Source organism: Artibeus jamaicensis, unplaced genomic scaffold (assembly GCF_021234435.1).
Source record: "Artibeus jamaicensis isolate MK-2021 breed Jamaican fruit bat unplaced genomic scaffold, CSHL_Jam_final contig_525, whole genome shotgun sequence".
Classification (NCBI taxonomy): Eukaryota; Metazoa; Chordata; class Mammalia; order Chiroptera; family Phyllostomidae; genus Artibeus; species Artibeus jamaicensis.
Genome location: NW_026521874.1, coordinates 5,941,983 through 5,967,555, shown reverse-complemented (window position 1 = coordinate 5,967,555; position 25,573 = coordinate 5,941,983). Strand labels below are relative to the sequence as shown.

Genomic DNA, 25,573 nt, shown 5'->3' with positions numbered 1-25,573 from the left:
CAGTGCTGTGGTGGCTCCAGCCTCCTTCTGCCCATCTGGGGGTGTAGATGGAATCCCTTTTGACATCCGGTTCCCGGAGTGCTTTCTGTTCTCCGTATGGATCCTTCACTGAGAGGGACCCTGTCACTGGGCTGGAGGTCAGGAGGCACCCCTGACCTCCAGCACAGACCCAGTGGGTTTGCGCAGGAGGGGGGAGGGAAGCAGGCTGAGCACTGTCGTGAGGACACTGACTCACATTTAGGCTCTGGGGGTGGAGGATCCCACTGGTGGCACTGTAGCAGGGCAAGAGACATGACGGGAACTCAGTAAAAATTCGGAAAGCACACAGTGCACGGCATTAAGATGTGCAAACTTGGGGGTGGGGTGAGAGAAATGGGAAAGGTGAACAAAAGAAAGCCTCCAGTGAAAAGGCATCCAATGAAATGTCCAAGGAGAGGGACGGCATGACATGCGTGTTCCCATCCCCTCTGCCTCTGTCTGTGGCAGGCAAAAGTAGCCGATCTGGGCATGCTGTCCTTCTAGCAGATGAGCTTAGAGAGCGTCCCAATAGCCAGACGTACAATGTAGATCTGTAGGCACTTTTTTCTGTATCGGGCCAGACATTGCCAATCAATCACGGTACTCATACCGTTGCTTCTCTATACTGCATTCATGGCAGACATCACTAGTTGATTAGGTCACTTCGCAGCTTCATATTCATTCTTCATAATCCTTTGAAACATAGGGCTTCAGGCAGCCACAACCAGATGAGTGTGGCTGACAATTAGATAAAAGGTCTACAATCTCTGAAAAGTTCTTAGACTGGGTAGCCACCCAGGAATCAGAGATGGGTTTCAGCAGGAGGAAGGATGTGAGCTGGTATGGGTGGGCAGAGAGAAGTCAGGGAGGAGGAGGACATTCTCGGTGGGGGTGGGATGCAGCTGGGAGCAGAGAGGAAGTCCTGAGCATGAAGAAGAAGCTGGAAACCCAGGCTGGCGCCCACCTGTGGAGTCTGGACTCCCATGTGTAGGCCGCCAGGGCAGGGGAGTGTTTGGGACATGTAGTGCCCATCAGATACAAGGGGAGACTCAATGGGGCTGGGTGAGCAGAGTGGGCTGCCAGGAGGAGAGCCCCAAGTTGGGAGGCAGGGTCCTCAGTTGGGAGGCCGGACTGAGGAAGTAGAGTGAAGTCACCAAGCCTCTCTCTCATACACATACACATACACACACACACACACACACACACACACACACACACACACACACACCTGGCAGGTGACCCTGAGTCTCCCCACACCGAGGGCTGGCATCCATCTGTCTATCAGGTATGACTCCTGATTTTCTGGCCTTCACACAGCAGCCTGGGGAAGGTTATGGAATATGTTGGTTACTCCTTCCTTTCCCAGAGAAGCTCAGACAGTGTGAGCAGACAGGACACAGGCACAGGGGCCCATCTGGGCCAGGACTAGGCCCTGCCCCCTTGGGGGAAGCACACCCCTCCCCCGACCATACCGCCCCCAACAATGGTTCCATAGGTCTCTCACCTTCACTGGCCATGGCAGGATGGGGGTGCCATCTCTGTCCATGCAGCATGGGGCAGACATGTACGCTGCAGCTTCCTCTGCCAGCAGGTCCCAGCGGGCACTGTGGCCCAGGATGCCTGTCGGGTCGGCTGGATCCAGGATGATGGGCCTGCAATTCCCATCCAAGGTCAGTCACGTTCCTGGCAACATCTAGGTATCCACCTGCAAGATTGCTTGAACTATTCTCCTTCACCCAACATTCTGTAGGGGGCAGGGGCAGGGGGGTACCCGGGGGGGCAGGGGCAGGAGCAGGGGTAGAGCCAAGAGACTCCTCAGTGCTCCAGGAACACACTCGAGGACTGAATGGAAAATAAACTATGCTCACAACCCCTTTTGTTGCTGTATCCAGGGCAGACATTACTAATCAATCACAGTGCTCAGGCCACACTTGCCAGGCCTGAAAGCAAAGCAGGCATTATTAATTGACCACAGCACTGGTTCCACCATTCTCCCTGCATCCGTGGTCCCTAACAGATGAGGCCACTCTCTTCAGCTGAACCAACTCACAACGTCAGGGTCTTTTTCAACACATCACTCTAAGAAGCGACTACCCACGGACTGGAGATACATCACATACTTGTTACCTCTGTAGCATGTGACAGGTAGGCAAAATCCCTCCCAAATGGGACATGCATATGTTACCTGGTAGGCTCACAGGCAGGGTTGCCAGATTTAGCAAATACATATAGAGGATGGCCAGTTAAATGTGAGTTTCAGATTAAAAAAAAAATGAATACGGTGTTCTTTTGAAAGCATATCCCAATGATTGCATGGGACATTCTCATACTAAAAAGTTACTCATTATTATCTGAAATTCAAATTTAACTTGGAGTCTTGCATTTCACCTGGTAACCCCTATTCACAGGTGACTGTGAAGCGGACTGCCTGTCCCTTAGCTGCACAGGATATTACCTCTAGGAAGGAACCCAGTTCTAGAAAGTGGATTTTCTTGCCTCTGCTCTGTGCCCCCAGGAATTGGGGAGAGACAGTGACTAGGGACCTTGGATCTGACACTCCGGGAGGGACACTGAGGGGGGGGGGCCGAACCTGGCCTTCTGAAGCTGCGTCCTCAGGAAGTCTCTGATGGTCTCGTCTTCACAGTTGTAGTTGACAGTCCAGTAGACGCAGAGCTGGCGGTACCGGGTGACCAGCTCCAGGACAGTGCGAAAGCCCTCGGCCATGTTGAACCGGGGGTCCCGCCCACCCTGCTCCCAGGCATACACTGTCAGGAGTTCCAGCCCGTGCTGGGGGGGCAGAGAGCCTTTCCCCTTGGGCTTCTTGGTGCACTAAGAAATGAGGAGAGAGATAGGGTACTGGTTCATATTGACAACGAAGAGTAACGGGAGGGACCATCTGGGAGCCGGATGCCACCCCCAAACTTTTACTGAGCGCCTCCTCTGCCAGATGCCTTGTCCTGCATGACCCCATAAACTCTTGTGACGTATTAATGTCGGCCCTATATTACAGATAAGAAAGCTAAGATCCTGTGGCAAAATCTGTCTCTGCTCCACTGACCCAGGGTTCCCGCCAGGGCTGGGCCTGCCTCCTACCGGGAAAATGCTCCTGGGGCAGAGCCTCGGGCTGCAGGCAGGGTGGGGGGGGGGTGGGAGGGTGGGGGGGGTTGGGCCCACCCATGTGCGCAAACCTGGCGGTACCAATGCTTCACCAGTCGGATCAGGCTCTTTAGCTTGGTGGGGCGGGAGACGATGAAGTCCCGCTGTAGCTCCGTGAAGCAGCAGGAGTACTCGCCCGCGTTGCTGCAGCTGCGGATGAGGTCCGCGTAGACGCGAGGGTGGGGCCTGGAGCCGGAGCCCAGCTGGCCTGGAGACCGGGAGAAAGCCACCCACACTTCGTTTCCGGGAGTCACAGCGAGGCCAATGAAAGAGCTTCTGCAACCTGCCCCTCGGGTGTTTCCCTGAGCGGTCTGGGATCTGCTGGAGGCCACGGTGTTTTAGGTGGGGCACGGATGTGGTATGACCCAGTGCTGCGTCTCTGGGGAGGCAGGCTCCGACTGCCTGTTCTGCCTCCTTTCAACCCACCTGCTTACCCCTCATGAACAAATTCTCCGCTCGGAGTTAACATATCTTGGACGGTTCCCTGGCTCCTCTTTCTAACAGGAGGCCCTGCAGAGGACAGAATTGGGTGTGGGGAGAGTCGATGCCACGCTGGTCCCAGTGCACTGAAAGGCATTCGGTGATATCCAAGCTCTGGCCCCCTGAACCGAGGAAGTGAACATATTCGGGTACATTTCTGGACCAGTCTCTCCCGTGCTACTCGTTTTGCAAAACACACGAACCAAATCCATTGACATCCGGGGGATTTCCTCACTCTACAAACTCTCCTGTCCAGACTCAGAACTGAATAGATGCAAAGAGATTTGTGTCTCATTTGTCCTCCGTGTCTGGAAGTGTGCAGGGCACACAGTAGGGGCACTTATTGGGCTGATTGAATGGGTCTGTGGTGGGTGGGGGAGGTGCATTGAGACACTTGGATGTCCTTGTTGTCAAATGAAAACACTGGGCTCAAGGTAGAGGAGTCCCTTGTTCAAGGTCACCCAGCATCCTGGTGGAATTGATGGAACTAGAACCCAGCTCAGGGCCACTGGCCACCCATGTAGCACCTTTGTGCGAATTGGAAAAAAGGTGTCCTTTTTTCCAGACACTTTGCGGGAAAGTTGGGATAAGCCTGCACGTCCACAATGCCTACGATGTGAAGGGGTGCACAGCCTCCGCACCGCCCCGGCAGCCCTGCCTCCGCGTCCCCCCTTCTCAGGACTGCTTCCCGGCCCCTCACCTAGAGCATCGAAGGCCGGCAGCACATCAAAGTCCACACTCTGGTCCGGCACCATCTGCGACGCCAGCGAGAAGCTCAGCACACGGGGATTCTCCCACCTGGAGATCTCGAACTTCACTTCGAACTGCTGCTCCTGCTTGCATCTCTCCAGCTGGGCTCGGATCTCCGAGATGATCTCGGCTCGCCTGCTCCCCTGATCGGTGAACTGGTGGAAGCAGCTGAGGAACACCACCAGGTCGGCATCGGAGTGGCCTCGCAGCGCGGTTCCTTTGGCCGAAGAGCCGCCCTGGGGAGAACATGGCAGGTGGCTTCAGCCCCAAAGTACGGCTCGATGTCCCCCTGCCAGAGCCTATGGGCTCTGGGTTCTGAGATAGGAACTTGCTGTGTGACCTTGGGCAAGTCACCTAACCTCTCTGTCTTAGGTCTTTACTATGGGGTTAATACATGGCACAATTGCGAGAAAAAGAAAAGTGCAAGATGGAAGTTTGAACCCTTCAACAAATGCGAAATTTCCCATTGCATCATGTTTGGGGGCTGGAGGGATTTAAGAGTTTTCTTTCCTCCCTCCATCCTTCCCTTCCTCCCTTCTTCCTATTTATTTTTAGGCCTGCAGTTAATTCTCAAGCCTATTTGTAGCAGAAGAACTTTTATTTTTTTAAATTTATTTATTTATCTTTAGAGGGGAAGGGAAGGAGAGAAGGAGAGAAATATCAATGTATGGTTGCTTTTCATGAGTCCCCTGCTGGGAACTGGCCTGCAACCCAGGCATGTGCCCTGACTGGGAATCGAACCGCGATACTCTGGTTCACAGGCCCGTGCTCAATCCACTGAGCTACACCAGCCAGGCTGCAGCAGAAGAACTTTTAAAAATGACTGAGGCCTGGCTCCTACATCCCTGGACTGTGATTTAATTTTCCTGGGAGGGGGCTTAGACATCAGTGTATATCGATGTAAAAGCTTGCCTGTGATTCTCAGTGAAGGTCTAGTGGAGAACCAGTGAGTTGGCATATTGTCCTCAGGGGTTATGGATGAGGAAGGCAAGGATCAGAGAGGAGATGGTGTTTGTCTAGGGTCACACAGCAAGTCACCAGGCTAGCACCTGTCACAAACACTGTTTCCAGAGTTGACCTGTGTCTCCCTGTAACTCCAATCGTGAGCCAAGGTCATATCTGCTGCAGCAGGTTATGTGACTTTATGACCCTCTAGCATCCTTTCTACCTTCTGGGGTCAGCCCTGGGTTTCCTCTGGGGGGACCAGCCCTCCCCCACACTCCACCCATGAGGCCCACATAGGGCTGACTCCACCACGTGACCCAGGCTTGGCTGGCCAGCACATGACGTCTCCCTTGCCCTAGTGCTTGGTTGAGGGATATATCACCAGGCCAATGAAATCCAATTCTAAGACTTCTTTGAATTGTGAGAAATCCCTTTCTAGAAGCTTAGAGATGCCAAGGACCATCAGATGGACAGAGCCTCTTTAAGACAGAAGACAGAGCCAGAGCTAGAAAGAAAATCTGAGTCCTGATTATCTAGTATGGGCTCCTGGATCCAGCTGTGCCTGAAGGCAGTATATTCTAGGGCCTTCCATTGACATCAACCGATACATTCATTTTATTGCTTCTTTGGAGTCAGCCGTCATAAGCAACCAAAAGAAGCTTCTTGGGCATATGTGGATCCGCCCTCAACCATCCACCCTTGACCGTGTTCTGCTTTCTCCCCTGTGTTTGGCTTTGTGCCATCTGCTGTAGGGGTCACAGAAGTGGGTCAGACCTGGTCTGGGCCGAGGTGCGATCACCAGCCTGCAGGACCCTTGGCCCACAGCTCTCTGGGGACTCACCTTGACCACCTTGAGCACTTTGATGGGAAGATTCTTGAAGCAGTTTTCCCTCAGAAATGAGCAGATGGTATCAACAGCCTTGTGCACTTGATCCAGGAACTGGCGGTCGGGCTGGAGAACGTCACTGATGAACTTGTCGAGGTCCCTGGCTGGAGTCTGGTGAAGGAGAGTAGGCTGAGGAGAGAACACGCAGGTGGGGTCAGCGCGAGGCAGGCTTCCCCGTGAATGCCCAGGCCCTGCCCCTTGGTCTCCTGTGGTCTAATGGTTCCCACGATCTCCTAGAGCCCCTCTCTTCTCAGCTGGTTGGCAGACCATGGCATCCAAGGGACGAGTTCAAGTTCTGGTTCTCCCACCACCACATAGCCTCAGTCTCCCCATCTTTACACAGGGCAAGGTGAGGCCCATGCCTCGCCGGATTGTCCTGAGTGGTAAGTACTGGTTATGAGATTTTGCTGCAGAGCAGCAAATGCAGTGAGATAGCTGTGAATGCCTGCTGTCTGGAGCAGAGCTTCCAGAAGCACAGCCTGTGATGGTGATTCTCATGTACGTGATTCACTGGGACATGGCTCACGGGAGAGGGGAGTGAGGGAAGCAGGCGGGGTGGGGGAGGCTCAGCTGGAGAAAGCTTGTTCCGGACCCCAGAGGGGGCTCTGCAGCTTGAGTCGCATCATGGAGCTGGTCCTGCCTTGAAATGGGCTGTGCGTGTCACTCAGGCAGTGGCTGAGGTGGGCCAGCCTGTGCCTCGGCTGTGAGCCACCAACCTCCAACATTCATAGCGGCTGGGGGTGTGGGGAGAGGGGATGCGGAATGGGGCACCCACAGGGCTCCGCCCCTGGGCACCCCCTCTTACCGTCACATCCCAGGGCTGCACAGGTATCCCTTCTCTACTCATGAGGCAGGCCTGCCTCTCCAGGGCAGCCGCTTCCTGGGCCAACAGCTCCCAGCTGCCCCGGCCCACATTCCAGGTGGGGTCAGCAGGGTCCAGGATCAGGGGCCTGGGGGCTGAGTGGGGAGCAGGTGGGGAGGGTGGAAATCAGTGAAGGAGCAGGCGGGGTGAGAGAGATTGGGAAAGGGTGTGGGGGCTGGAGAGACAGAGGAGTGTCAGCACCTTCAGGCTGCTGCCCTCGCCCAAGCACGGGTAGGGTCCCTCCTCGGCCACCTCAGTCAGGAAGCTACTGGGTGGCCCCTTCATTTCCTGTATGGTGCTACACTGTGTTAATAAAGCGGGCCCTGGTTTCCTCTGGGGCTCACTGTGCCTGCGCTTCCTGGGCAGAGTCCAGAAGGAAGCCCAGTGAGGATGGGGTTGGAGCACCCAAACCTCACCCTGGACCCCTCCTGGGTACAGCAATTCCAGGCTGAGAGTGGGGGAGAAAGACGATGCGGGGCAGGGAAGGAGGCAGAGGCTGCACCTGGGTTTCTGAAGCTGGCTGAGGAGGTGCATTCTGAGGGCTGGGTCCTCAAAGCTGTAGTTGACTGTCCAGAAGACACGGAGCTGCTGGTGCTGCTGCACAAGCCCCAGGACGGTCCTCAGGCCGTTGGCCATGTGGAATCGGTGCTCCCCGCTGCCCTGCTCCCAGGCGAAGATGGTCAGCAGCTCCAGGGCGTAGGCCGGGGGCAGAGAGGCACAGGCAGGCCATCCTGCTCTGTTCCGGGAAGCAACCTGGGTCACCTAAATTTAAGAATCAGCAGTGAAAGCAGCTCCTGTATGCTAAGCACAGCCCTACACACTTGTGAAAGGAGGGGAACAAGAAACCAAAACCACAGAAAGAACAGAACCACAGGGTGGGGGTGGCCTGGCTCACCCTTCTCATTTTACAGGTGAATCAACTGAGGTCTGGGAGGTAGTGGGTAGTGACTTGTCCAAGGTCATAGAGTGAGACCAAGCAGCTCAGACTAGGTCTTTGCCTAGAGTCTCTCCTCAAAGGATATACGGGGTGGTCATAGAGGAATGGGGTCTGTGACATATTCACTGTAATATTTCAACACCCGTCACAACAGTTAGCAATAGTGAGCGCTCAGTAGATGGTTGAGTAGATGCGCGTGTGAATGTGAGTCGGCATTCAGACAGGCGTTTGCTGGGGGAACTCTGCAAGATGCTCCGGATTTAGCATGTGTTACAAAGACGAGGGTGATGGAGGGACAGCAGGAGCAAAGGCTTGGAGGTAAGCAAGGACCGGGAAGGCAATAGTGGTGGGAGGAGCTATGGCTTGAGAGGGGCGGTAAACCCCAGCTGCAAAAAATGAGGATTTGGGGACTTGATGGAGAAGTGGTGCTATCTCAGGCAGAGGCTTCTGGGTCTGGGCAAGACCTGAAGGGTAGAGGGGGAGGTCCTTCTATTTGGGATAGCCAATAAAAAGCAAAGGAGGGTGCACGGGCTGTGTAGAAGTTGATTGGCCAAAGCGGTTGCCATGGCAGCAACTGATTCCCAGAAGGAGCCAGGCGGTCCTAAGGCCTCACCTGGCGGTACCAGTGCTTCACCAGCAGAATCAGGTTCTTCAGCTTGGCTGGGCGGGTGTTCACGAAGTTCCTCCGCAGCTCTGAGAAGCAGGCTGAGTGCTCGCCCTCCTGGCAGCCGCTGTCCAGAAGGGTGCAGTAGATCTGAGGGTCAGGTTTGGTGCCAGAGCTGAGCTGCCCTGTGGATGGTTGAAACACCCTGAGTAGGCATTTCTAATTGATGTCAGCAGCATTTTCCAACTCAGCCATGCACCAGCCTTTAATATTTGGACATTCATTACATAATGTTGCAACCAATAATACACAATCTATAACACAGAATAACAATCAGAACTCTTACTATTTTTAGCAGCAACTAGGTACTGGGTGCTTTTCAGTCATTTCCCCTAACTCACCCAACAGCTTTGCAGGGTGGATAATCTTGCACCCAAACAAGCTATGTAGCAAAGTTGTTAAGTGGATGAGCTTTGGAGGCAAACAGGCCTGGGTTCGAATTCTAGCCATGGGACATTGACTCTCTGGGCCTCCATTTCCTCATCTGTAAAAGGGGATGTAACATCCACCTCATAAGGCTATGGTACGAAATCTACAGGTACAGTGCTCAGAACAACAGTTAAAACATAACTGTGTGCTCAGCAAACACGAACTGTTGCCATAATCAATATTACCCCCAAAGGGAAAACCACAGCACAGAGAGGAAACTGGAATGAGTCACAGACCATTCTTTCCTCCTGTTGGCACTCTGGATTACATGCCTTCTCCATGGGAGGTGACTAAAAAACATCACCTACTAACAGAGAAAGGCTTTGAGGAAGCTTGCTGCCATGGTCCTGCGGTGGGGAGGGGGGGCAGGGAGGGGCAAGGGAGAGAAAAGTCTCCCTGGAGAAGATGAGACCCCACCCCATGTGAGCCTGAAGTCTAAGTTTACAGAATCTGCACAGGAAGGAAACCCTGGGCTACTGAGTCAGTGTAAAATTGGCTTGGGAATCAGTGAAACTCTTGGAGCTCAGCTAGAAGCCAAATGAATGCTCCGTTCCCGGAGGGTATTTCTCCGACCTGGAGCAGAGGGAACTCCCACAGCAGAAGGAAAGAAAAGAGAAGCTCCACACACCCTGGAGATGAGCTCACAATGAAAAATTACAAACAACATGAGGAAATGGCCCGCCATGAGCGAGAGTCAGGTAACAAAACAAACAGGAGAATGAATGTTTTGGGAGTTTGGGAGAATAGGCCAATCTGAGAGGCTAAAACAAGCATAACTAAAATCATTAAAGAGATAAAAGAGATTGGAAGCCACAATGAAAGAATAGGAGCCTATGAGCAAACAACACGTTGATTTGAGAAATAGCTAACGAGAACTTCTAGAAGTGGAAACTAAAGTCACTGCGATTTTTTAAAAAAAAATTAAGGTTAGGTAACTGATTAGACACATTTGAAGACAGTAAATTGGAAGACAGGTTTCTGAGCAACTAGCAGAAGGCTACCCTGAGAGATGGGAAAAAACAGGAGCGATGAAGAGACTCAGAGGATGAAGTGAGATACCGTTAAACAGAAGTTCCAGAAGCAGGGAACAGAGGAAGCAGGAGAGGTGATATTTGAAGAGACACTGGGAGACGTGTGCCCAAAACTAAAGGAAGAATCGCCTCCTCAGATTCAATAAGCACAACAAATTCTAAATCATATAAGGAAAGAGAAATCAATATGCACACATATCAGAAACTGAACAATACTCTGAACTAATAAAGAAAAGTCTTACCAAAAAGGAAAATAAAACCACACACGCACACACACACACACACCCCCACCATCAACAAAGAAGCAGACAGCCGACTTCTCATCAGCAACCATGGAGATCAGAAGACAGTAGAAACAGAGGAACACACATGTGAACCGTTTCCTCCAGGAGTGCAGCTGAAACAGAAAGGTTTTTTGGGCAAAGTCTGAGAAAATGCATCCCTCAGAAACGCTTTCTGAAGAAGTATTACTACAGGATCTGTTTCTGTAAGAAGGAAATGAATCCAGAAGGACAAGAAAAAGGAGAAAATGTTCCTAATCATGTTCATTGATTTTGATTTGCACAAGGTATAAAGAAAAGCAAAGGAAAATAACCTTTCTTATTGTTGGTGTCTTGTATGTTAGTTCTACTATATTATTAATGCCCTCAAAATTGTTACATTATTGCCCTGGCTGGGTAGCTCAGTTGGGTAGAGTGTTGTCCTGATATGCCCGGGTTGTGGGCTGAATGTTTTTCTCTCTCTCCCTTCTTCTATCTCTAAAAAATTCAATAAATTAAAAATTATTATGTTACTGTTGTTTGTTCCATTTTTGTCTTCTAGTTTTTTGCTATTTATAAAAGGCACAATTAAAATTTGATAACACACCCTTACAAATAAAAAAACGGAAAAAGGTATTTCAGGAAAACTCTTTCAAAAGACCAGCACTATGAATGTCAGACAAAATGCTTTAAGGCAGATAAATATTTTAGAGTTAATGAGGGTTATTACTTAATGATAAAAGGAACGAGCCAGTAAAAACATAATTATATACTTACATGCTCCTTAATAATATAGCCTCAACATATTAAAATCAAAACTTTCCAGAATTACAAGGAGAAACTCATAACTGCATTCAGAGGAGGCGATTCTGGTGTCCTATTTACGAATTCATAGACCAAGTGAGGAAAAAATAAGTGATAAAGATCTGAGCAAAGATCATAAGCCAGATCTAAACCATCCACCTAGAAGCCTACAGTCAACAGTGGAAAGTATGCATTCTATTCAACCCTGGGAAACTCAGGAAATGCCTCAAAATTCCAAAGAACTGATATCTGGGAGGTGCATTTTCTGACTACAATTAAAAACAGAAAAAGATAACACAGGGAGCATCGAAGACTTCCGCCAAGATGGAGGTATAGGTGGATGTGCCGTGCCTTCTCACACAACCAAGTTTAGGGACAACTAAATATTAGCATCAGAAAACACAACCAGAACACAATCAGAACACGGAAAATTGAACTTTTCGCAAGTCCGTTAACAACAAATTCTTCAGCCCGACCGGTAAGGGGCGAAACCGGCGTCTGGTGAGGGGTTGCACAGGAGGACTCGGTCGGACCTGGGCGCGGAATCCAGACGCGCGAATCCAGGCGCACGGGTTCCAAACGCAGGATTGGACCTAGTGAGCGACCGAGCAACCCACCGGGTGAGCGACTGCAGAGGAGACAGTGGGGAGGCGGTGCTGCGTGTTGACTGCGGTTGCCTATTTGCACGCGCGAGCGGACAGGAGAGGGGGTGGCCGGTTGGACCGGCCGCGGCTGGACCGGCTGCGGCGATAGAGGGCGCCGCCATTTCCCCGCTCTGACCACGCCCCCACATATAGCGTCACAACCCAGCGACCTGGGAGTCCAAGGCGCCGCTTCTCACATTTAAAGGGCCAGAACAGACCAAAAATGTCGCAGGAAGACCTCAAAGCCCCAGAGATAAATCTAAGCGACGAAGAAATAGCAAAACTCTCAGACGCACAGTTTAAAACACTGGTCATCAGGATCCTCACAGATCTGGTTGATTATAGCCACAAATTAGAGAAACATATGAAGGCTAAACTAATGGAAATGCATGGAATTCCACAGGAAACCCATAGCGATGAAAAGGAAACTGGGACTCAAATCAAAGGAGTGGACCAGAAGAAAGCAAATAATGGCCAAACAGAAAAGAGTCAAGGAGCAAGAATTCAAAGAAATTAGGAGAGTCTTAGGAACCTCCAGGACATCTTTAAACGCTCCAATATCCGAATTATAGGGGTACCAGAAGGGGGAAAGGCACAGCCACCAGTGGAAAACTTATTTGAACAAATAATAAAAGAAAATTTCCCCGATCTGGCAAAGGAAATAGACTTCCAAGAAATCCAAGAAGCTCAGAGAGTACCAAAAAAGTTGGACTCAAGAAGAAACACACCAAGGCACATCATAATTACATTAGCCAAAATTAAAATGAAGGAGAGAATCCTAGAAGCAGCAAGAGATAAGGGGACAATCACCTACAAAGGAGTCCCCATCAGACTGTCAGCAGATTTCTCAAAAGAGACCTTACACGCAAGAAGGGGCTGGAAAGAAATATTCCAAGTCATGAAATCTAAAGACCTACAACCAAGATTGCTCTATCCAGCAAAACTTTCATTTAGAATGGAAGGACAGATAAGGTGCTTCTCAGATAAGATCAAATTCAAGGAGTTCATCATCACCAAGCCCTTATTATATGAAATGTTAAAGGGACTTATCTAAGAAAAAGAAGTTAAAGAAACATGAACAGTGAAAGAACAACAAGCTCACAGTTATTAACAACCACACCTAAAACGAAAGCAAACTAAAAGGACAGCTAGATCAGGAGTGGAAACAGAAATGAAGATCTCAAGGAGGGTTAGCAACAGGGGAGTGGGAGGAGGAGATGGGGGGAGAAGGTACAGAAAATAAGTAGCATAGACAGTAGATAGAAAATAGATGGGGGGGGCAAGAATAGCATGGGAAATATAGAACCTAAAGGACTTGAGGCACATGGACATAAACTAAAGGGGGGTAATGGTGGGGATGGGGGGCAGGGTGGAGGGGAATGAAGGGGGGAATAGAACAACTGTAACAGCATAAGCAATTAAAAAAAAAAACACAGGGAGCATCGTCGATAATATTGTAGTAACTGTGTACGGTGTCAGATGGGTACTAGCCACATCAGGGGGGCCGCTTCAGGAGGTAGGTAAATGTTTAATCACTATGTTGTATACCCGAAATTAATATAATACTGTATAATATTATATATCAACTATAATTGAAAAAAATAGAAAAAGATGACTAAGTGCCCAAAGTACCCAAATGAACAAAGCCCTAACACATTCATTTGAAAACCCACTTCCAAGTAATCACGGATGAAAGAACAAATCATAATGTCATGATTAAAAGTACAAAAGACTTAGATCTGAGTGACAATAAAAATCATCTGTACGAAACATTTGTTATGCAGCTAGTGTGGATCTTCAGAGGGAAGAAGATCAAGAGATCTTCCTAAGCTAAGATCTACCTCAAAAAGTTAGAAAATTAACCATAAAGTAACCCCTGCAATATAAGAAAGGAAATTATAACATGTAATTCTCATTCTGAAAACCCCCCAAGCAGACCTGGAGAATTGTCAACACTTATTAAATTGCCATTGGACTACATGGGTGTGTGGCTGTAGTTTTCTGTATGTTTGAAATACTTTATAACTAAAACTGTTGTAGCCCTGGCTGGTGTGGCTCAGTGGACTGAGTGCAGGCTGCTAACCAAAGGGTCACCAGTTCGCTTCCCAGACAGGGCACATGCCTGGGTTGCGGGCCAGGTCCCCAGTAGGGGGTACGAGAGAGGCAACCACATATTGATGTTTCTCTCCCTCTCATTGTCCTTCCCGTCCCCTCTATCTAAAAATAAATAAATAAAATCTTTAAAAAAAAAAAAAACTGTTGTAAAGTTTTAAAAGTACTAAATAGTTATGGATTAACGATGCTGCATTTCCAATGCCTGGTGGAAGGGAATTAGGATCACAAAGAGGACCACAGGAGATGTTCCCGGCTCCCTGCGGGGCACAGGCTGGGCGCCCCTCACCCACGGCATCAAAGACGGGCAGCAGGCTGACATCCATCCGGCTTTTTAGGGTTGGGGACACTAGATGGAACTGCAGAGCCTCGGTCATGGTCTGCTCTGGAAAACTGAGGGTCAGGCCGGGGACGGGGTCCTGCCACCAGGAGTCCAGCTGTGCCCACATATCATCAAGAATCGCTGCGCGGCGGGGACCCTGGTCCTTGTAGTTCTCGAAGCAGTTGAGGAAGATGACAAGTTCGGCATCGCAGCCTCCCCTGAGGTCCGTGCCCCTGCCGAATGAGCCCCCCTACAGAGAAAAGAGCATCTCAGACCAGTGACTATCTGAGCCTGGGTGGGGGAGTGGTCAGACTGCGGCCCCCCTGGGTCATGGGGACACCAAGACAGACACAGGCTTTGTAAGGGTGGCCTCTGACCGTCAGAAGCCCAGCAGAGGCAGACTACCTCTGCCTGCCTTTACCTTCTGACCCACAATGCTGTGCAAAGTCAGACAGTTCGCAGCAACAGATAACAGAAGTGGCTGGGGGGTGGGGAGGGACCAAGTGGGGGCAGTGGTCAAAGACATTTGATCAAAGATCAAAGCCAAACATCTGCAGTACATCTGGATCACAGGTCGCAAATCGGGGCCACCACAGGTCTGCAGATGTACTGGGCCTATTTCAGTTAGTCAGTCCGTCTGTCCAACCACCCATTCATTCACGCATTCAGCAGATGTTTATCGAGTGATGACGTACAGGGGTGTGCAAGTGGATAGAATTACTTTCCTCCTGATACTTAATGGCATCGGGGGGATGGGAGAGGAGAGGAGGCAGCAACAGTCCGCAAACAGCAGCCCCCAGAAAGTGCCAAGTGCTGTGTGGAGGCCACGGCAAGGGGACTGGGAGTGGGTGGTATAGAAGGTGCAATTGTAACCTGAGCAGTCGGGCCTCCTTGAGAAGGGGACTTGGACCACAGGCTTAAAGGAGGGGAGGGAGAGAGCCAAGTGGATGGGGAAAGAACATTCCAGAAAGAGAATGTGTGAGCCCGGGAGATGTGTGCCCCTGAGCTCAGGAAGAGCCAGGGGGCGAGCGTGGAGTAAGTGAAGGTCAGCGAGAGACCAGAGCCAGACCCACGGGCGAGGAGGCCTCGGCAGTCTGCAAAACCACGGAGGATTTTGTGCACAGAAGGGAAGTGACCTGACTATGGTAATAGAGGTTTTTTTTAAAAAAAACTGTACCATTAAAAAAAAAAGCTCGCACATAAATATACACCTCCAGCCAGCAAAGTACCCTCCGGGGATGTCCATTCCTCTGTCTGCCCGCCGAGTGTGTCTGTGACTTCTTCCCGCCCCCATGGTGGTCCTCCCGTCTATGTCTCCCCCTGGCAGACTCACCTTGCTGACCCTCGAGGCCTTGTGGACACACTTCTCACGGAGGCAGCTCAGGATGACATCGATGGCCTTGCTCACCTGCCTCTGAAACAGGGTGTCCGGCTTGAGGTGGTCCACGATGAAGCGGTCCAGCTCCCAGCTGGGGATCCGGCACAGATCCAGTGCAGAGGGGGCGATGTCAGCCATGGCGGAGAAGACGGGGGCTGGACGGGAGGGCCACCTGTTCCCTGCCCCTGGGCACGCAGCACTGAGGCCGCTGCTGTCCCTGGAGGGCTCCCGGGCGGGGTCTTGCAGGATGGGGAGGTCCAAACCTGAGCGCCCTGGGCGTGGAAGGCCCTGGAAATTTGTGGAAGGAACTGTCTTACACATGCAAAGGTCTCCATGTTCCTTCTCTTGCCAGCCTCCTCCCACTGTGTAGTCAGGGTGACTGAGGCTCAGGGAGGGGAAACAAGAGGCTGCCCAGGTGGCGCCTCTGTGGGATCACAGAAGGGGCCCTGATGACGGGGATATATTATAAAAAGGTCCCCCTGCGGTGGGCGAACACAGCTTGGTAAGCAGGAAGTAACTGTGCAAAGATTGGCGATTAGATTGTTTCACATGCCTGCCGTCCCCCCCTTTTCAACCCAGGTCCACACCCCGTGGCCCCCAGTGCACAGTAGATGCTCAGAAAACACTGAGTACATAAATTAGGCGTACAAACCGAGGAGCCCTGGAGGCCCTCACTCACCGGCACCTCCCAGGGCTTCACAGCGCCCCCTACAGCCTGCAGGAAAGGAAAGCGGTCACAGCAGGACCCTGCTGCTTGGGCCAGCAGATCCCAGGCCCAGGCTGCCCCATTCCCCACGTCCCATGTCGGGTCGGCCGGGTCCAGGATCACAGGCCTGCAAGTCCAAAGGGACAAGAAGAGTCTTAGCAATTTCATGTCTAGATAGAAGCCCAGCACATATGCGAGGCCGTTTATCACAGCCCCCTGGGTAACAGCCCCAGAGGGGAAGCGCCCCCGACAGGCATCATAAGTAGAATGGAGAACACACTGTGATAAGCCCACGCAATGGAAGAGAAGGAACACAACTCCCCACGACCACATGGATGAATCTCGGAGACTTCATTTGAGGAAGAGGACAGACACAAAAGGGCATCCTGTGGGATTCCATTTAAATCTGATGTCAGAACAGAACTGTACTGATAACGGAATGGGGTCCCCCTTGGGGGGGCACAAGGAAACCCCCTGGGGGCCTGGAATATTCTGCCTTGATCTAATGGGGGTTTCACAGGTGTGCCCCTTCACAGAAAGCCATCAGAATGTGTTCTGTGTCCCCAAACGCTCCTGTCCAGAACACGTAGCATGTCTCTAAGAACGCCCCCAAGTGATTCCGATTTGCATCTGGGCCAAATCCGCTGAATTGGAAAGTGCGTGCGTGGCACTGGGCTTTGGCCCTCAGCAGACACGACCCGCTTCATCATGGTTAATTGCCTCCCCGTGACCCAGGCACGGGAGAGCCGGTGGTGGGGTGCTAGGAGGTACCTGGGTCTCTCAAGCTGATGAAGCAAGAACTTCTTAACGACAGGGTCCTCGAAGCCGTAGTTGGTGGTCCAGAAAACACACAGGTGCTGATACTGCTGGATCAGGCCCAGGACTGTCTGGAGGCCTTGGGCCAGGCTGAAGGCATCCTTCCCACAGCCCTTCTCCCAGGCGAAGATGGTCAGCAGCTCCAGGGCATAGGCTGGGGGCACCTCCCTGCTTCCCTCCTGTGGGCACACCTGAAAGAGGGCGGGGCAGGGCGCTCAGAGGATGAAGGGGAGAGGACCGATAGTTCTCTGCAGAAGTCTGGGGTGGAGACCCAGCAGGCTGAGCCTGGGACGCGAGGCTGTGTCTCAAGCCTGTTCCCAAAGCAACCTGCTGTTTCTCATCTGCCCTCACTGCTGGGGCTTTAGCAATGGGCTTGGCTCATGTAGTAGTGGTGGGGGGAGAGAGGCATAAGGTTCAAGCCACCAGGAGGGGGAGCAGTCAGGTGAGGCCAGCAGGTAGATGCAGACTTATTCCTCAAGTAAAAGCACGGCAGAACTTGCCCAGGGCCACAGAGCAAGTCCATGGTCGAGCAAGAACTGGCACACGGCATCTCCTCATTCCAGACCTGCTTTAGGATGCGCGGTCCAGCAGGAGGACCAAGCCATGTGCCTTAAGACTTCGGGCAGCCTGTTCCCTCTTCTGCAGTCACAGGCTGGGCCGCACTTCCCCAATACACAGCAGTGTATTAACAGGCATGCGCAGTGTGGGATGGCCTTCCTGAGGCTGCACCAGCTCTGCGGACTTCATGCCGTACATAAAACATCCCGGACAGTTTCAAAGCCTAACTCTGAAAAGAAAGTCTTAAACCCTTTTAAAAAGAAACATGGGAGAATAACTTTAGAAAGTCAGAACAGGCAAAGGCTTCTTAAATGAGATCCAAAAAGCACAAATGACATGAGAGAAAGAGGATCACAACTGATTACATTTAGACACAAACATTTTCTGTGACAAAAGTCTCGTAAATAAGGTGAAAGTATAAGCCACAGATGGGGAGACTAGATCTGCACACCCACCATATATAAAGAGATCCACTCAACAACAAGAAGGTAGCTAACCCACAAGGAAATCATGAACAAGTCACGTGAACATACAATTCCCAGGAGCATGAAGTGCTGCCAGACAGAAGGAAATATCCGCGCTGTCACAGAGACACAAATTCAAACCGTCACATGCCCGGAGCAAGGACCCTCACTAGTGGCCTCACCTGGCGGTACCAGTGCTTCACCAGGAGGATCAGATTCTTCACCTTGGGTGGCCGAGTGTTCACGAAGTTCCTCCGCAGCTCCGCGAAGCAGGCTGCATGCTCGCCTCTCTGGCAGCCGCTGTTGAGGAGGGCGGAGTAGACCTGGGGCTTGGGTTTGACGTGGGAGCTGAGCTGCCCTGTGGACGTGAAGGCCCGTGAGTGAGGAAGGGTGCTGGGGACCCAGGAAGGGGGCGGTGTTGGTGCTGAGCTCAGTTTGGGCAGCAGAAAGAGAGGGAGGAGGACTTGAGCAAGGGCCCTGGGGGACGAGGAGGAGAGCCTGGAGCTTCTCAGGAGGCAGGGAGGAAAGCTCTGGACCAGAGGGGAGGGTCCCTGGCTCCCAGATGGCCAGGGAAGGGGAGGAAGTGCAGCCTCACTCCCAGGAGGTTCAATAGGAATGATGCTTCCTGCTGAGTCGGGAATCCTAGAGCCTGGCAGTTCTTTCCTCCCAGAGGCTCCCTCAGGCTACACTCAAACACCACTGCACATACCTTTAATTAATCGGAACTGTGGGAGAAGTGACGCCAGAGAAATATAAGGCGAGAGGTTCTGATTCCTGAGCAGTAATTGGTAATATTGTTTGAGCACTGACAACATGCCAGGCCCTGTGCTGAAAGTTGTACATGAATTCCCTCGTGGATTCCCCACTAAAACCCTACAGTTCTTCACCTCGTTTTATAGCTGTGGAAACTGAGGCATGAAGAAATTCAGAGCTCTGCCCCCAGGGGTAACTAAGCTGGAGACGGGATTGGAAGGCAGAGCCGGCTGACTTACAGTGTGTGCCCGCCTCCCCGGGTCGGGAAAAGTAAACGCTCTCCATAACTTCCTAAGGTTCCTGACATCACTTATTTGCTGTGTGGCTTCGGGTGAGTTACTGTATGTCTCTGTGCCTCAGTGTCCCTATCTGTAAAGTGGAAAGCAAGAGAGTCAGATTTTATAGGTTTGTTTTGAGGAGTTCATAAGATAAGACATGTCAATTGCTTGGGAAAGTTAAGCACTGGATAAGGCGTAGCTATGATGATTAATAATAGAGCAGGTGAATAGGTGTGGAGAGAGTGTGGCTGTAGCCAGGACATTGTAACCCGGATAAACTCAAGATAGCTACCTCCCAGAACACCATGGTACAGGATAATACTACTAATGCTACTACTAATAATAATAATAGAAATAAGAATAGCAAGCCTGTATCTAGCCCCAGCATGCATCAGACACCACTCTAAGTCCATTACATGTATTAGCACATACAGTCTTTCCCAGAACAAATTTCTACGGTCCTACGACTATTACTTGCGTTTGACAGATGCAGACCCAGAGACATATTATCATATTAAACCATGCACGGGGATATGACAAAGGAGAGTGCAAAAATCACATCGATGCTTTTAAGGTAAACTAGGAGGTTCTGCAGAATTTGCCTTCTCCTCTGGGCTCTCTGTGCGAAGGCTGAGCTGCGCTCGGCAGGGGCTGAAGAAAATTCTCCCCAGTTGCTTGAGCAAGGGCCAAGCATCATGGCTGCAGGACCGCGGAGCCCGGAGGAACTGGGCCTTCTTGGCTCTTGTCTGGTCCAAACCCATTATGTTAAGTCAAGAAACCAAGGCCCAGAGAGGGCGGCCCAGGTCACACAGCAAGTTGGTGGCAGGACAGGAACCGTTAGCCCTGTCTTACTCCTAATGACCTCGCCACAGCCCTGGAATGGGCCAGGCGCGCCCCTTACCCAGAGCATCAAAGGCAGGTACCAAGCCAACATCCATCTGGTCGTCCAGGTCTGGGAACGCCAGTCGGAACTGCAGGACCCCAGGCATGTCCTGCTTGAGGAACTCAAGGCTCAAGCCAGAGACCTGGTTCTGCCACGAGGATTCCAGCAGCACCCGCATCTCCCCGAGGATCTCTCTGCGCCGAGCACGCTGGTCCTCATAGCTCTTGAAGCAGTTGAGGAAGACGACAAGTTCAGAATCACAGCCACCCCTCAGAGCTGTGCCTCGGCCAAAGGAGCCTCCCTGTGAAGAAAACAACAACAAACAAACTACTCAGAAGTCTGCACTCTCCAATGCTAGTGCCTGCACAGGCTGCCAGGTGAGCAGGCTGGGTGGGGATTGCGGCCACACAGCTCTTGGCATTCAAAGCCACGCGGGAATATAGGCTAAAGGCGGCCAGCCCTGAATTTTCAAGAAAAGCCATTTTTATATATCAGTCCATAATTTCTAAGTGTTAGCAATGAACTATCGAAAAATTTAAAACTGTAGGTGACACGAATTCTGGTTTGTAAAACACATTTATGATCTTTGTCTGGGATCAATACAAAGCAGTTACATAATTTGAATACAAATTGCTGAGACCTTTCTGACCAGTGCTTCTTTCTGCAAAGCTGCCAGCCTGACAACTCTGGAAGGAAATGCACATTATCAGTCTCTGCTCTGTGCCTGGTGCCCTGACAAATGTCTGACACCCATCTCCCTGCCAACAGGCAACAGCCCTCGTGTGGTTACATGTGGTCCCAGATGCAGGGGGAGGCTCCAAGCAGTAAAATGAGTAACACTGAGAGCAGTGAAGTGAGTTGTACAGCCAGTAAGAGGCGACAACCAGGATTGGCCCTCTGGGGGCATCTTCCCACCCAATGGGATTGCTACCTACGCAGTGGTAACCCAGTTCAGTCACTGCCAGCCCCTCACAATCGGCGCTGCCAACAAAGGCACAGGGCACAGGGGAATATCAGAGATATTCTTTCATGCTTTGCACACAATCATCTCATTTAACCTTCCTAACAAGCCTGGAGGAAGGTGCTGTGATTGCTCGTGCTCTAACAACCAGCAATGGGAAGTGCAGGGAGGTCGCCACTTTCTCACGATCTCTGAGCTGGGAGAGACAGCGCCGTGATTTAAACCCAGAGTCAGGCCCAGATGCACATTCTCCACGCCCACCCCAATAAACTAATTCACTTAAACAATAGATTTTGTTATGAAAGTACCCACACCTACAGAAAAGAGGAGAGGATTTTAAAGATGCCTTTTGCCACATTTGCTCAGTTGGAGCCTTTTTTGGAAAGAAATTCCAGACAATGTGTCATTTCATACAAGTGCACGGGCATCTCTAATGGGGTGATTTCCCAGGGTGAGTGGCGGTGCCCCAGGGGACGTTTGGCAATGCCAGGAGACATTTTTGGTGGGGAAAACTGAGCAGGGGCACCCCTTCATGTGGGCCCTGGGGGTTTCCTCCTGTGACCCCTTCTTTGCTTTCTGGTCCAACCACGAGTTGGACCACAACCTCACATTGCGCACCTCACTCCAGCTGGGAATCAGCCATTCCCCACTACTGGAAATGAAACCCACAGCCCCGCCCACTTCACCAGGGCCTCCTTCAAAGCCTCAGGATTGCAGGACCATAAGCTAAATTCAGCCTTGAAAGCCATTCCAGGTTTTCCAGGAAGCTCAGGATGCCAAAACTTTAGAGATCCCCAAACCCTGATTTTGCAGAAATCCTCCAGCCTGTGTCTCAGAGGCAGAAATCTGCCCCCCACGCCTCCACCTGGGCTGCAGGTCTCCCCGCCTCCTTTCCTGGGTTCCTAGCTAAGGTTCAGCCCCAGGAAACCACTAGCTGCTCCTCTGTTTTCCTCTCTTCCCCTGATACACTCCAGGTCTCCTCCCTCTCTCCCACCCAGGTGTCCCAGGTCCACGCGGCACCCCTGAGTTTACCCTGAGGACACAGTGGCTGGCCCTTGTCTCCTCGAGTCTGCAGGCATCCTGAGTTCAGGGTGACGAAGAGTGACCAGGCCAAAAAGGGACGCAGCCTCAATGTCCCCACCCATTAAACAGGGACAATGATCCCTGCCTCCCTAACTGTGAGCATTAGATGACATAAGACTCGTTTCATGAGAAAAAGTTCTCATTGTTGCTGGCTAATTTCTCAGCAAGTTGGGCTACTCGGGCTATTCTAGAGAATGACCACGTCTGCACCTTAGGGCCCAGCCCAGTGCGAGTGAGGCCCGAAGTCTGTTTGCTGTGGTGGAACAGACTGTGTCTCTGTGAGAGAGTGAATGGATGAGGAAGAGGCGGCCCTTGGCGGTGTAGATTCAATAATCAGACCACCTGGCTTTGTATCCTGCCTGGACTTTTTACAGGCTTGGACGTGTTCCTTCTGCTCTCTGTGCCTCAGTCCCCCCACCTGTTAAGTGGGGATAACTAGTACCTGCCCCGCAGAAGTGTTGTGAGCAGGAGTATTATTTCGGGGCACTTTGAACAACCCTGGAGCACAGATAAGTGGGCTATACTAGTGATAAAGAAATGAATGAAAAGATAGATAAAGTCCCTTCCTGTCCCTCCCAACTCCTATTTTCAAACGGAGACCGCGAGGTCGCCCCTGCTCCCTGAGAACCCACCTTGGTGATTTTAAGTACCCGCCACGGTGGGGCAGCAGCTACCCTGGCACCTGGACGGCCCCCACATTCTCTCAGGACCGCGCCCACGGTCCCCAGTGCGCGACGTGCGGTCCCCACGAACTCCGCGGTCAGCTGCAGGCTGGTCACCAGGCCGTCCAGCGTGGTGGCGGGGGTGCGGTACACGTCCATGGCCGGGCGCCGGGGCGATGGGTGGCAGGGGCTCTGCGTGCAGGTTGCGGGGCTCGGTGCGCTCACCCGCCTCTGCGTGTGCGTCCCAGGGTCTTGGATGTCCCCGGTGCCCCGCAGCGCCCCACCCTGTTCCTGCGCCCGGGGTGGGGAGAGGGCGGGGTGCTCCTGGCCCAGCCTGCCCCAGCTCCCCACTTCCTCGCATCCTCTCAAGATTCTCCTCCTTTTCTGCTTTCAGTTTCGTTTCTTGCAGCCGCTCAGGGCCTTTACCCCGCTTCCGGCTCCCTCCGCAGTCGCGGTTTTCCCTCCCGTGCTTTCCCTCCCGCAGCCCCGGGTCTGCCTTGTCTGGGGCTCCCCGGCTCCGAGGCATCAAACACAACGGAACAAAATGCCTTTACAGCAGCAGGACTTCCAAGCAAAGCGCTGGCACGGAGTAATGTGACCAGGGCGTTTAAGAAACGTGCAGGATTTGCGTGAAAAACGGTCAGCAGATTCACTTAAACGGAGAGCCCCTACCTTGCTCTCTGGCTGAAGGACACCTTCTAAACACGGGCAATAAGGGACAATTACAGAATTTGTCCTGTACCCCTTTACAAATGTCTCATTTAACCCTCCCATTAGCCATAAGAGTTGTGATTATCACACCATTACAGGAGAGGAAGTTAAGGGCCAGAGGATCTAGGCTTCTCGCCCAGGGTCACACAGCTGCAAAGATGGCAGACTGGACTCAAACCCCCCCGAGCAGGTTCTCACTGCTCACTCTTTTTGGGTGGCAGCCAACTCTCCCTAGTTTATACATTTACTGCAGTCCCAATCAAAACACCATTAAAATGTTCAAACACTGCTCTAAACTGTCTTAAGAATTAAGTTGTTTTTTTTTAAAGGAGAGAGTTTAGAATAGCACTTTTCATACAGTATCACCTATTAAAACATTACAAAGCTACAAGATTTACATCCCTGGTGGACTGGCACAGACCGAGGCAGCCATAGTGGACATCGAAGCTGCAAAGTGGACACTTGATTGGGTCTCCAAGGCAGCCCGTTGCTGCTGCCATCTTCACCACCTGGACTCACTTTTCCGTTGCTTCCCTGCTCCTACTCCACCCAGAATGTGGACACTTGAGCTCTTCCTCAGGATTGGCCCAAGCGGGAGTCCCTGTCTCACTCAGAAACTCATTGGTCCTCTGCCCCTTCACTCAAGGAGCCGGCACACACCCTGCCTTTGAGTAAATCTCAGGGCACCGGTAATCTTGGTAAGAGCTTCCTGAAGCGTGCCTTCGTGGAATGGAGACGGTAGATGGGGTCAGAGGGTGTTCAGAAGTCAGAGGGAGAGATGGTAGGCTAGCGGTGCGTACGTAGCTCATATTTACGCAGTAAGTGCCGGGTCACTGGGGGTTTTCAAGTGTAGGGGAAAGACTGGATTACAGGTTAGAGGCACAGATGTGTTTAAAGTATTGGCAACCCAACAGGCTGGGAATTGAGAGGGTGTGCCATCGAGGGACTAGGGCATCTGAGGAATTTTCAGAAAGTAGAAAGCGGAAGGATCAAGATTGGACCCGGTTGGTGGACCGATTCCATGCAGCAGCCTTCAGCTCCACTCCAGAGCTCTAGAAATGATGGGACAGAGATGGCAACACTTAATAAAGCTGCCGGATCCTGTGAGGCCCCCGAAAGGGAAATGCGATTGGACGACGGAGGAAATTACAGCCCCCAAATCAGGAGGAAGAGAGTGCGTCTGCAGGGCTGGGAGGGCTCTCAGGGGCTCCAGGCTCCGCCCAGGCCAAGGGCGGGGGAGGGGGGCTTGTATGAGGAGCAGCAGGAGAGGGAGGGGTTATCTGGAACTCCTCACTCAGGGCTTCAAAGGTGGCAGTACATTAAAATCCAGTTGAGTCCTCAGCGTGAAGTTGGGCACCCTGGGGCTCCCCTGCCAACCCAGGACTGCAAGCCTCACCAGACAGACACATTTACTCTTCCACGGCCTTCAGGCCGTTCTAGTCTCCTCCGCCCTCCGTGAACTCCACCCTCAACTCTGCTGACTAATCTTTAGTGCTTCCCAGTTTCGTTTCCCCAGCAGGAAGTTCCCCAGAAAACGGCCCTGTCTCTGGGGGACTCAGGATTGGATGCCTCCGGTGCTTCCGTTGCTATCACCCCTTCCACGCTGGTGCCTCTGTTTCCAAATCTCAGGAATTTGCACTGGAGACAGAAATTGCAAAACCCAGCACCCCAGAGTTTTCTATGACCTGGGCTTGCTGGCTTTTACCAAGCATCAGAACTTAGCTGAGAGAAATACTTATTAATCTTTTTTTTGGGCAAGAGATATTGCTTTATTGTTTTTCTTTTTTTGTGGTCACACAAGCAGTACAAGTTTAAATGTAAATAAAATCAGAAAATTCAGGAAAGTATTGAGATCGCTCATAATGCTCTTGTCAGATATACCTACTGAAAACATTGAGATCTTCCAGGAACCAACCATTACAAAACATGAATAAAGAAAACCTCCTTTGTACAATAACAGAAACAAATCCCTAAGAATAACATGACAAAAACATAAAAGACCTATTCAGGGAACAATGAT

At 51.6% G+C, this 25,573-nt stretch overlaps 1 protein-coding gene across 3 annotated transcripts; it reads right to left on the bottom strand.

Annotated features, from left to right (window-relative positions):
• Positions 1 to 1,209: 1,209 nt before the first annotated feature.
• Positions 1,210 to 25,531, bottom strand: OAS3 (2'-5'-oligoadenylate synthetase 3). 3 transcript variants are annotated; one of them, XM_037133460.2, is made up of 16 exons: positions 22,813 to 25,531; positions 20,155 to 20,437; positions 18,405 to 18,580; positions 17,156 to 17,391; positions 16,358 to 16,511; positions 15,634 to 15,966; positions 14,268 to 14,550; positions 8,648 to 8,823; positions 7,600 to 7,859; positions 7,041 to 7,185; positions 6,191 to 6,364; positions 4,355 to 4,640; positions 3,207 to 3,382; positions 2,609 to 2,847; positions 1,523 to 1,670; positions 1,210 to 1,339 (listed from the first exon to the last, which is right to left on the bottom strand). In XM_037133460.2, exons 1-16 carry the CDS (start codon positions 22,999 to 23,001, stop codon positions 1,328 to 1,330), a joined length of 3,270 nt encoding a protein of 1,089 aa, XP_036989355.2. In that variant the 5' UTR covers positions 23,002 to 25,531; the 3' UTR covers positions 1,210 to 1,327. The 3 variants fall into 3 exon arrangements, with proteins under 3 accessions (XP_036989355.2, XP_053525755.1, XP_036989358.2); XM_053669780.1 differs by lacking the exons at positions 20,155 to 20,437; positions 22,813 to 25,531 and adding an exon at positions 19,215 to 19,367; XM_037133463.2 differs by lacking the exons at positions 1,210 to 1,339; positions 1,523 to 1,670; positions 2,609 to 2,847 and adding an exon at positions 3,601 to 3,684 and having other exon boundaries at positions 3,296 to 3,382.
• Between the last annotated feature and the right edge of the window lie 42 nt (positions 25,532 to 25,573).

Excerpts from the sequence above, each read along its gene's own strand:
- OAS3 (XM_037133460.2), bottom strand. The coding sequence starts at position 23,001 with ATGGACGTGTACCGCACCCCCGCCACCACGCTGGACGGCCTGGTGACC. Across the intron at positions 20,438-22,812 it reads GGGTACTTAAAATCACCAAG|GGAGGCTCCTTTGGCCGAGG; the intron begins GTGGGTTCTCAG and ends TTTTCTTCACAG. Across the intron at positions 2,848-3,206 it reads TGAAGCATTGGTACCGCCAG|TGCACCAAGAAGCCCAAGGG; the intron begins GTTTGCGCACAT and ends CTCATTTCTTAG.